We start from the raw sequence: 12,117 nt of genomic DNA, 5'->3' as shown, positions 1-12,117 counted from the left end.
CAAAGCCACAAGCAACAACCAACAACCCCCAAAGAGCAGAAGCATACCTCCACAATCAACAACCCCCAAAGAGCAGAAGCGTACCTCCACAATCAACAATCCCCAAAGAGCAGAAGCGTACCTCCACAGACAACAACCCCCAAAGAGCAGAAGCGTACCTCCACAATCAACAACCCCCAAAGAGCAGAAGCGTACCTCCACAGACAACAACCCCCTAAGAGCAGAAGCGTACCTCCACAGACAACAACCCCCTAAGAGCAGAAGCGTACCTCCACAATCAACAACCCCCAAAGAGCAGAAGCGTACCTCCACAATCAACAATCCCCAAAGAGCAGAAGCGTACCTCCACAAACAACCCCCAAAGAGCAGAAGCGTACCTCCACAATCAACAACCCCCAAAGAGCAGAAGCGTACCTCCACAGACAACAACCCCCTAAGAGCAGAAGCGTACCTCCACAGACAACAACCCCCTAAGAGCAGAAGCGTACCTCCACAATCAACAACCCCCAAAGAGCAGAAGCGTACCTCCACAATCAACAATCCCCAAAGAGCAGAAGCGTACCTCCACAGACAACAACCCCCAAAGAGCAGAAGCGTACCTCCACAATCAACAACCCCCAAAGAGCAGAAGCGTACCTCCACAGACAACAACCCCCTAAGAGCAGAAGCGTACCTCCACAGACAACAACCCCCTAAGAGCAGAAGCGTACCTCCACAATCAACAACCCCCAAAGAGCAGAAGCATACCTCCACAATCAACAACCCCCAAAGAGCAGAGGCGTACCTCCACAATCAACAACCCCCAAAGAGCAGAAGCATACCTCCACAATCAACAACCCCCAAAGAGCAGAAGCATACCTCCACAATCAACCCCCAAAGAGCAGAAGCATACCTCAACAAACATCCAACAAGTAGAAGCGTACCTCCACAATCAACAACCTCCCAAGAGCAGAAGCGTACCTCCACAATCAGCCACCCCAAAGAGCAGAAGCGTACCTCCACAATTAACAACCCCCAAAGAGCAGAAGCATACCTCCACAATCAACCCCCAAAGAGCAGAAGCGTACCTCCACAATCAACAACCCCCAAAGAGCAGAGGCGTACCTCCACAATCAACAACCCCCAAAGAGCAGAAGCATACCTCCACAATCAACAACCCTCAAAGAGCAGAAGCATACCTCCACAAACAACCCCCAAAGAGCAGAAGCATACCTCCACAATCAACAACCCCCAAAGAGCAGAAGCGTACCTTAACAAACATCCAACGAGTAGAAGCGTACCTCCACAATCAACAACCTCCAAAGAGCAGAAGCGTATCTCCACAATCAGCCACCCCAAAGAGCAGAAGCGTACCTCCACAATTAACAACCCCCAAAGAGCAGAAGCATACCTCCACAATCAACCCCCAAAGAGCAGAAGCGTACCTCCACAATCAACAATCCCCAAAGAGCAGAAGCGTACCTCCACAATCAACAACCCCCAAAGAGCAGAAGCATACCTCCACAATCAACAACCCCCAAAGAGCAGAGGCGTACCTCCACAATCAACAACCCCCAAAGAGCAGAAGCATACCTCCACAATCAACAACCCCCAAAGAGCAGAAGCATACCTCCACAATCAACCCCCAAAGAGCAGAAGCGTACCTCAACAAACATCCAACAAGTAGAAGCGTACCTCCACAATCAACAACCTCCCAAGAGCAGAAGCATACCTCCACAATCAGCCACCCCAAAGAGCAGAAGCGTACCTCCACAATTAACAACCCCCAAAGAGCAGAAGCATACCTCCACAATCAACCCCCAAAGAGCAGAAGCGTACCTCCACAATCAACAACCCCCAAAGAGCAGAAGCATACCTCCACAATCAACAACCCTCAAAGAGCAGAAGCATACCTCCACAAACAACCCCCAAAGAGCAGAAGCATACCTCCACAATCAACAACCCCCAAAGAGCAGAAGCATACCTCCACAATCAGCCACCCCAAAGAGCAGAAGCGTACCTCCACAATCAACAACCCCCAAAGAGCAGAAGCATACCTCCACAATCAACCCCCAAAGAGCAGAAGCGTACCTCAACAAACATCCAAGTAGAAGCGTACCTCCACAATCAACAACCTCCAAAGAGCAGAAGCGTACCTCCACAATCAGCCACCCCAAAGAGCAGAAGCGTACCTCCACAATTAACAACCCCCAAAGAGCAGACGCATACCTCCACAATCAACCCCCAAAGAGCAGAAGCGTACCTCCACAATCAACAACCCCCAAAGAGCAGAGGCGTACCTCCACAATCAACAACCCCCAAAGAGCAGAAGCATACCTCCACAATCAACAACCCCCAAAGAGCAGAAGCATACCTCCACAAACAACCCCCAAAGAGCAGAAGCATACCTCCACAAACAACCCCCAAAGAGCAGAAGCATACCTCCACAATCAACAACCCCCAAAGAGCAGAAGCGTACCTTAACAAACATCCGAGTAGAAGCGTACCTCCACAATCAACAACCTCCAAAGAGCAGAAGCGTACCTCCACAATCAGCCACCCCAAAGAGCAGAAGCGTACCTCCACAATTAACCCCCAAAGAGCAGAAGCATACCTCCACAATCAACCCCCAAAGAGCAGAAGCGTACCTCCACAATCAACAACCCCCAAAGAGCAGAAGCGTACCTCCACAATCAACAACCCCCAAAGAGCAGAAGCGTACCTCCACAATCAACAACCGCCAAAGAGCAGAAGCATACCTCCACAATCAACAACCCCCAAAGAGCAGAAGCATACCTCCACAATCAACAACCCCCAAAGAGCAGAGGCGTACCTCCACAATCAACAACCCCCAAAGAGCAGAAGCATACCTCCACAATCAACAACCCCCAAAGAGCAGAAGCATACCTCCACAATCAACAACCGCCAAAGAGCAGAAGCATACCTCCACAATCAACAACCCCCAAAGAGCAGAGGCGTACCTCCACAATCAACAACCCCCAAAGAGCAGAAGCGTACCTCCACAATCAACAACCTCCAAAGAGCAGAAGCGTACCTCCACAATCAGCCACCCCAAAGAGCAGAAGCGTACCTCCACAATTAACAACCCCCAAAGAGCAGAAGCATACCTCCACAATCAACCCCCAAAGAGCAGAGGCGTACCTCCACAATCAACAACCCCCAAAGAGCAGAAGCATACCTCCACAATCAACAACCCCCAAAGAGCAGAAGCATACCTCCACAAACAACCCCCAAAGAGCAGAAGCATACCTCCACAAACAACCCCCAAAGAGCAGAAGCATACCTCCACAATCAACCCCCAAAGAGCAGAAGCGTACCTTAACAAACATCCAACGAGTAGAAGCGTACCTCCACAATCAACAACCTCCAAAGAGCAGAAGCGTACCTCCACAATCAGCCACCCCAAAGAGCAGAAGTGTACCTCCACAATTAACAACCCCCAAAGAGCAGAAGCATACCTCCACAATCAACCCCCAAAGAGCAGAAACGTACCTCCACAATCAACAACCCCCAAAGAGCAGAAGCGTACCTCCACAATCAACAACCTCCAAAGAGCAGAAGCGTACCTCAACAAACATCCAACGAGTAGAAGCGTACCTCCACAATCATCAACCCCCAAAGAGCAGAAGCGTACCTCCACAATCAACAACCTCCAAAGAGCAGTAGCATACCTCCACAATCAACCCCCAAAGAGCAGAAGCGTACCTCCACAATCAACAACCCCCAAAGAGCAGAAGCGTACCTCCACAATCAACAACCCCCAAAGAGCAGAAGCGTACCTCCAAGTAATCCTTCATGGCCGTGTCCAGCATCACCAGGTCAGTGAGGAAGGTCCCCAGGTAGGGGATCGTCCCTTGCATCACCCCCTAAAAAGGAGGAAAAAAGAAGATTAAAGTCACCTCATCAGGACATGTCCCCTGCCCACTGCGAGTATTAGACGCGGCCTCCACGCGCCACAGAGTGGCCAGTGCCTCCCCACAGCCCATCTATACATGCAGAATAATCACTGCCTGGCACAGCCCGCCTCGCCACAGCCCACCTCGCCACAGCCCACCTCCGCCCTGCATAGCCACCTCCCCTCCCCCCAGCCCACCGCCCCCAACTCGCGTTATCACAGCCCACCTACAAACTGCAGAGTAGTCACCCCCTCCTCACAGCCCACCTTCACACTACACGTATTGGGTGCTGCCTTCCCATGAAACAGAGGTCTCTGCCGCTGCACTGCCCACCCCCACACTGCAGTGGTCACTGCCTCCTCACGGTTCTTCATCACACTGTAGAATATTAACCGCCTCCCACTGCGGACACTGCACTGCAGAGTGGTCACTGCCACCTCACAGCCCACCCCCACACAGCAGTGGTCACCGCCTCCTGACTGCATGCCGTCACTGCGGTGTGATCAGTGCCACCCCACTGTGTGTTTTCACACTGCAGGTGCATGGTGAGCTAGCCAATGCCCGCTTACACAAAGAGGCTGACGTGGGCCATCTAGCAAGAACCTCAAACCTTCACTGCCACCGCCTCCCCAACAGTATGAGGAACTCACCGAGTCCTCAAAACCACGGTAAAGACAGGCTTGTTAATACCAGGAGATAGCTACCAACTCCCCTACACCACAAGAAAGCCCAGAGCCCCTTATAAGAGACCCAGCCTCCACCCTGGTGTCGCGGAGACGCCACTTACACTCCTCACCCCCTCTCCGCTCTCCCCCCCTCCTTGCAATTGATTCATGCTTTGCCTCAGCGGGTGGCAGTTCTAGCTCCCAAGCTCAATGGCAGGTCAATGGAAACATTTCTCTGGTGACGTTATTTCCCCCACAAAACTGTTGAATATATTAAGTTGGCATTGCCACCTCCTGTGTTCCAACTCCCAGTGACCACCAGAGGGCGCCTCTCATCCACATGATGCTTCTGTCACCACCAGAGGGCGCCTAGGACAGGCTATACTTCAAAGGTACCACCAGAGGGCGCCTCTTACTCATGATACGATCCCATTCACAATCCCCACCAGAGGGCGCTGCTCATTCACAAGATGCTTCCGTCACCCCCAGAGGGAGCCCCCCCCTTTGGAGAGACACCCACATGCTAGGACTGCTGGAGAGGCCCAAATATGTTTCCACCATCACCAGAGGGCGTAACACATCTACTTAAGAGTACAATTGCCTGCCACCACTAGAGGGCAGTGCACACCCGTGACACTCCCTATTACCAACAGGGGGGCACCTCTCACTCACAAGAATACCCCTCACCACCAGAGGGCGCCTCTTACCCATGATACGATCCCATTCACAGTCACCACCAGAGCTCGCCTCTCAACCACAAGATGCTTCCGTCACCCCCAGAGGGAGCCCCTCCCTTTGGAGAGTCACCCATCTGCTAAGACTGCTGGAGAGGCCCCAATAGGTTTCCTCCATCACCAGAAGACGTATCACATCTACTTAAGAGTGCAATTGCCTGCCACCACTAGAAAGAAGTGACCACCCGTGATACTCCTTCACCATTACCATCTCAGTCACAAGATTACCCCCAGCTGCTCTTTTCCCCTCGCACTCACCAGCTCTCTCTGCTGTTGCTGCCTCTTCTGGGCCCTCTTCGGGTTGATTTCCAACGTGGCGAATTTCGAGGTCCCCTCCTGCGCGAGAGGTAAGAGGTGCATTAGAAGGAGCCCAAGGGGGGCAGCGCCAAGTGACAGGAACAGGTACCCCAGCGCTGTACTGCGTCATATCCGTGCGAGGGAATGTTTGTTAATATAGCGCACATGTCCTTCCTCCCCGGGGTTATTATTCACGTGTCATCCCCTCCGCCCCACCCTCCGAATTCAAGAAATGAATTTTGATAAAAAATAATCAATTGCTAAGTTAAATGGTCTCCTTTGGCGCCCAAAGTTTATGTGCGCCGGGGTCAGACTGGAAGATGGGGCGAACCGCCCAGGATCACAAAACAAGTCCTAAGCGCATCTGTAGATTCAGGAATAGGCAACACGTGCGGGTGTCCAAGGGGTCCACGCCTGGAAAGTCCACTCCACAGTTTGCATCAAACAGTGGTGGTGTTTGAGAGAGTGAGGCGGGGGGGGGGGGGGGGTGAGATCGGCTCCACACAGGCAGAGAAGGCCGAGGTATTTCCTCTGTTATCTCACACCCTCCTGCGGGGGGGGGGGGGTGTGAGAGAGAGAGAGAGAGTGAGAGAGGGAAGCAGATCTGGCCCCTCCCCCTCACACAGGCAGATGAGGCAGAGGGGATCCCCTTTGCTGCCTCACACCCTCCGGTTCCGATGCCCCACCCTGTCTTTATCTGCAGCCCGCAGAGGGGGGTCCCTGGCAGGCAGCGGAGGCCCCGCCCGCGGCTGCGGGGAGTGGAAACCTCGGAGTCACGCGTGTTCGAGACGCCCCGGGGCAGGAGGGGAGCAGCCGGGGGGGTCCTGGGCGTCCGTCCTTCCAAAGACGAGCGGCTCGGCAGGGTAAACACGAACCCCGACCGCAAACACTAGAATAGCGCCACGAGGCGCCCTTTCCACCACTGGACGGGCGCTATCGGATGTATAGATTAAAATACAAGCCTCGAGAACATTTAGGACTAAAGGGGGCCAGGTTTTTTTTGGGGGGGGGGCGAGGGAGGGAGGCAAAGATGGGGCACCAGAGCAAAATCTCTGGAAGTGTACATAAAAAGGGGCTCGGGGTGAAAGGCCCCGACTTTAGATCGAATGCTGGTGGTGGGGGGGAGGGGGCGTGGATGGGGGGGGGGGCGTTTAGAGGCTCAGATCGCCTGCCAGGGGACTCAGCAGTAACATTTTTAGGATGAAACTGAAGGTAGATGGGGGGAGGGGGCCCTGGAAGGTACGAGAGCATGAGGGTGCAGGGGGGGGGGGGGGGGTGCTCTGCAGTAACAGGTCAGAAGATGAGACTGAATGAAGGCAGGGGAGGGTGGGCGTCTGACTAAGATCACACCGTGAGCTGCAGTGGGAGTAACACATTAGAAAAGATTAATTTCAAACCGTATTAACCTGCATGAGGCTTGGGGTCTGCAGGGAGGGCTCCCGGCACCCCAGGTCACCGGGTGCAGAGGTGCCCGCAGGGGGGTTTCCTGCATCCGAGCCCTCACTCAACGTCCAAAGTCTAGGGAGGAGCGCGTTACTTGTGCGCCGAAACATACCGAGCGCCTAGGTAGGGGCAGGAAGCGCTATACAAACACAACTGCAATACAATAAAACTGGTCGTGGCCCCTGGAGCTTGACGTCAGACTTCTACTGGGGTCTGGAGGGTCCGAAGGTAAAGACCCGGATATGACACCGACGCAGGACCGCCCCCACGATCATTAATCTAATGCAGTGACCTAAATGCTGAGCCCCTGTTCATAATAGGAGACTTGAGGGGGCCTGAACGGTAGGAAGTAAGAAAAGGAGGAGACTAGCAAGTAAGGGAAGGAGGAGAGAAGCAAGTAAGGGAAGGAGGAGAGAAGCAAGTAAGGGAAGGAGGAGAGAAGCAAGTAAGGGAAGGAGGAGAGAAGCAAGTAAGGGAAGGAGGAGAGAAGCCAGTAAGGGAAGGAGGAGAGAACCAAGTAAGGAAAGGAGGAGAGAAGCAAGTAAGGAAAGGAGGAGACAAGCAAGTAAGGGAAGGAGGAGAGAAGCAAGTAAGGGAAGGAGGAGAGAAGCAAGTAAGGGAAGGAGGAGAGAAGCAAGTAAGGGAAGGAGGAGAGAAGCAAGTAAGGCAAGGAGGAGAGAAGCAAATAAGGCAAGGAGGAGACAAGCAAGTAAGAAAAGGAGGAGAGAAGCAAGTAAGGGAAGGAGGAGAGAAGCAAGTAAGGGAAGGAGGAGAGAAGCAAGTAAGGGAAGGAGGAGAGAAGCAAGTAAGGCAAGGAGGAGAGAAGCAAATAAGGCAAGGAGGAGACAAGCAAGTAAGAAAAGGAGGAGACAAGCAAGTAAGGGAAGGAGGAGAGAAGCAAGTAAGGGAAGGAGGAGAGAAGCAAGTAAGGGAAGGAGGAGAGAAGCAAGTAAGGGAAGGAGGAGAGAAGCAAGTAAGGCAAGGAGGAGAGAAGCAAATAAGGCAAGGAGGAGACAAGCAAGTAAGGCAAGGAGGAGACAAGCAAGTAAGGCAAGGAGGAGACAAGCAAGTAAAAGTAAGGCAAGGAGGAGACAAGCAAGTAAGGCAAGGAGGAGACAAGCAAGTAAGGAACGGAGGAGAGAAGCAAGTAAGGCAAGGAGGAGACAAGCAAGTAAGGCAAGGAGGAGAGAAGCAAGTAAGGCAAGGAGGAGAGAAGCAAGTAAGGCAAGGAGGAGAGAAGGAAGATTTGAGGGAAGAAGTAGAAGAGGAATGAAGCAAGTATGGAAAGGAGGAGAGAAGCAAGTAAGGGGGAAGGAAGGAAAGCTGCAAAGGAGGAAGGAAGCTAGTAAGGGAATGACCAGGGAAGGGGGTACAAGCACTCTGCCATCTCAGTACCTTGATCAGCAGCTCGCGGCTCAGGGAGTGGTTGTTTTCATCCGAGAAGATCTCCGACAGTTCCATGAAGATCCGGAAGCTCTCCCTGTTGGAGGTAAACAACGAACAGACCTTAGTATTAAAAATAACCCTCACGCGCCACGCCCAGTCCTCCCATCACAGAGGCGGACACTCGAGTGGCCCAGTACAGTGCTACAGCGTGCGCCCTTTCCGTGCCCTTGTACTAAGACATCTGGAGTTGTGAAACATCTGCAAGAATCGGTGTTGTCGTGCAAATGCCCGTATTCTACCCCAAGCTCCCCTCCCACTCGACAGTTTATAACCAGAATTTCGACAGGATGTTTTTGGAAATGCCCCATAGGTGGTGGTCCTTGTGGGACTTGGAATGCCAATAGCATCGGAATCTGGTTCAATGGCCGACTCGTGCTGTGTGCCACCTCCTCACAGCATAAGCCGGAGCACAGACCACCCCAGGCCCCATGTACACTCCCTCCAATGTCGGGGTGCATGTCCGGCACAGAGGTACTTCATTCCTCTCCCTCTCATGGTTCTAATGCATCAAACACTATCCCTGCTCCAGTCTTCTAAGCGCTTCAGGGTCAGTAAGACGCCTGCCCAGCACTGGACTCATAGAACCAGCTATCCCTCACACTTTAAAGTTAGAACAGTGAATGGGTCTCATATGTAAGGGCGGTCAGAGACGCACCAACAGAGAAGGATGAGTGAGTGAATGAAGGGGTTGAAAAGGGCAGGAGGAGGGAAGTGTTAGACTGGCACACGGGTCTAGGCAGCCAGGCTGTGGCTTTTAGGGTTGCCATCGTTCCCAGAGAAAAATTCTGGCCAACTGGCCACGTTTTCAGGTTTTGCAAAGGCACATCCAAACAGCATTTTATATATAGTTGTACGTATTCATTTTTAACATCACCTTGCTGTCTTTCTTTATTTTTAAATACCAGTCATGAATCATTGTCATCTCTAGAGAACATTTTAGAGGGATTTCTTCTTATATTAACTGCTTAAAGTATGAAACGACAAGAGGAAATAAATATAGGGTTTTAAATGGTTTCCTATTTTTTTTTAACTGGCCGGAGGAACATTAAAATACTGGTCACCCCAGTATCTAAAAAAAAATGGAGAAAAAACTAGCCAGGTGACTATGGCAAGCAAGAGAAAGACGGACACAGAGACAAGGACGCAGGAGATTTAAAATCACATTTCACCATAAAGGTGGGAATATTTAGGGGGAGGAAAAATCTTTTTCCATACTAAGGTACCAGAGGAATCCTGACACCAGAAGTTGGAAGCGTTCCCTTTAAAATAATTATAATCCGGTGTTACTCAATGAACCCAATAAGACTCCCAGACTCCACCTATTAAATGAAAGCCCCGACTGGACGCGTGTTCCAGTGACACGGTTTAGTCTGGGTCGCCCTGCTTTAGACGTCATTGGTGCCTTTGTAGGCACTGGCATCGCTAGAGGCTGTAGCGTTTCCAGGATCGTCCAGTAGGTGGCAGGAGAGACACACGGATGAATGTATTACAAGCTCGATGCTGTGCCAAGGAGGTGAGGGGTCTTTCCTTTGGGTGCGTGCTGGGGCGGCCACACCACCAGGTCCTGTGTGGGACAGATTTGGGGGTGAGGGGGTTTAAAGTGAGGTGCAGGGTCCGAGAGGGAGGATCCTACCTGGACACCTCGTCCCACGTCTTCTTGAGCCGGTGCACCGCGTTGCACTGCAGCGCCGAGAGGATGGCCCGCAGCGAGGAGAAGTTTTTCAAGATTCGACACTCCTGATGGGAGACAACAGGCAGTTCAGTTAATGTGGAGGCAAAGATGTCCTAAGGTCAGACTTCTGATCAGTGGTCAGCTGTTTACTATCTCTTTTCCCTCTCCACCCCCTCCCCAAACATTTGCTAACATGTAAGATCTCTAGAGCTTTTGCTGTGTAATGCAAGTACCTGCGAGATGGTGCAATCTAATGTCGCTGTGCTGGTTTGGCCCCAGACTGAGTGTGGCCCCAGACTGAGTGTGGCCCCAGACTGAGTGTGGCCCCAGACTGAGTGTGGCCCCAGACTGAATTTTCTTAGCTCCTGGGGGAGGGCGGGAGGCTGTGTTGTGTTGAAAGCAAAGAAAGTGGGGAAAGGGGTTTTAAGCACAATTGCACCTATCCTAAGTGCTGCCTTATTCTTTCTTTTATGGTGCCACGGATCGGAGATTCTATTCCCCTAAATCTCCAAGAACAACTGATTGTTCCAACATATAATTTTTTGACAATATTGACCCAGCACACAAGTCTCTTTTTTTATAAGTATATACAATAATAACCAAAGTTCATGAATCACAATAGAAAAACGTTCAGTAGCAGAACCAGGGATGTTTTTTTAGGAATTCAATCTTTATTTTGTTCTTCACAACGCACTGTAGCCAACGCGTTTCGTCCTCCACGGACTTCTTCAGGGCAGATAAAGAGAAATCTTCTTAAGTGTGTATATATAAGCAAGTATTCTTCCGTCCAGTCAAATAAGTACTGGGTGTCTTCTCTTATTTAATGAAAGGCACTGTACTTTCTAAATCAAGATTACTCAGGTCAGATAGCCCGGTGTAGTTGAGAATTTGGGAATGGATTTAAGCCGGCTCCATCGCGTGGCGTCTTCCGTTGTAGCGCGGAAGAATACTTGCTTATATATACACACTTAAGAAGATTTCTCTTTATCTGCCCTGAAGAAGTCCGTGGAGGACGAAACGCGTTGGCTACAGTGCGTTGTGAAGAACAAAATAAAGATTGAATTTCTAAAAAAACATCCTTGGTTCTGCTACTGAACGTTTTTCTATAGTGATTCATGAACTTTGGTTATTATTGTATATACTTATAAAAAAGAGACTTGTGTGCTGGGTCAATATTGTCCAAAAAAAAGGCTGTGTTGTGTGTCCCCAGACTGAGGGTCCTTTGCTTCTGGGGGTGGCTGTGCTGTGTGGCCCCAGATTGGGGGTGCTCTTCCACCGGGGGGGCGGAGGGGGGTGGGGGAAGAGAAGGGTCCTGTGTGTGCCCCCAGTCGGAGGGTTCCTTGCCACCTAGGGGAGGTGTTAGTGGGCTGTGCAGTGAGTGGGCAGAGACTGTGGGTTCTCTGGTATCTCGACAAAAATACTAAGAAAAACCTAACAAGTACAGCACACACATCACGCACATGCAACACAGTCCAGCCATGTCTCCTGGTGACCACACCTCTTCCAACAACACACAGACACGCCACACAGCAATACCCAGAAGAACACATTTCTCATACTTTTCATGTTGTCAACAGAGCCCAAGTATGCCATATAGTGGACTGTCAGAGTACACACAACTCATCCAACCATGAGAGACACAAGCAAGAGACAGCATCTGACAGAACTCACTACACACAGTCAGCAAAGGCCAGATATCCCCCCTAAAACCATCTGACACGGGGCCCAACAGCACTTCACACCAAGAAAATCCACGCACAATAGATCTCTCACACACGTGTGCGCGCCTACACACACCCCACAACAAAACATACCAGTTAAACACAAACCACACACAAATCTAACATACACAAAACCCAGCACAGCAGCCTCGGCAACATAAAATAATAGGTAATGCCCGCTGGCCTGGCCTCCAGGCACCACTCGTGCCCCCAAAGCACCACGAAGAGGGCCCTAGTAAATGA

The 12,117-nt window shown here is 51.3% G+C and overlaps 1 protein-coding gene across 7 annotated transcripts in view; it reads right to left on the bottom strand.

Moving 5' to 3' along the window:
- Positions 1 to 12,117, bottom strand: part of RALGDS (ral guanine nucleotide dissociation stimulator) — a 375,186-nt gene that overhangs the window by 16,525 nt on the left and 346,544 nt on the right. For all 7 annotated transcript variants that reach the window (XM_078646158.1, XM_078646157.1, XM_078646155.1 and 4 more), the window contains exons 8-11: positions 10,115 to 10,218; positions 8,431 to 8,515; positions 5,554 to 5,631; positions 3,780 to 3,866 (exon numbers count right to left, since the gene is read on the bottom strand). In XM_078646158.1, coding sequence (XP_078502284.1) covers positions 3,780 to 3,866; positions 5,554 to 5,631; positions 8,431 to 8,515; positions 10,115 to 10,218 — 354 coding nt within the window. The remainder of the gene's footprint in view (positions 1 to 3,779; positions 3,867 to 5,553; positions 5,632 to 8,430; positions 8,516 to 10,114; positions 10,219 to 12,117) is intronic.

Source organism: Lissotriton helveticus, chromosome 5_1, assembly GCF_964261635.1.
Source record: "Lissotriton helveticus chromosome 5_1, aLisHel1.1, whole genome shotgun sequence".
NCBI lineage: Eukaryota > Metazoa > Chordata > Amphibia > Caudata > Salamandridae > Lissotriton > Lissotriton helveticus.
The sequence above is the reverse complement of the archived record's forward strand: the minus strand, read 5'-3'. Positions and strand labels throughout refer to the sequence as shown.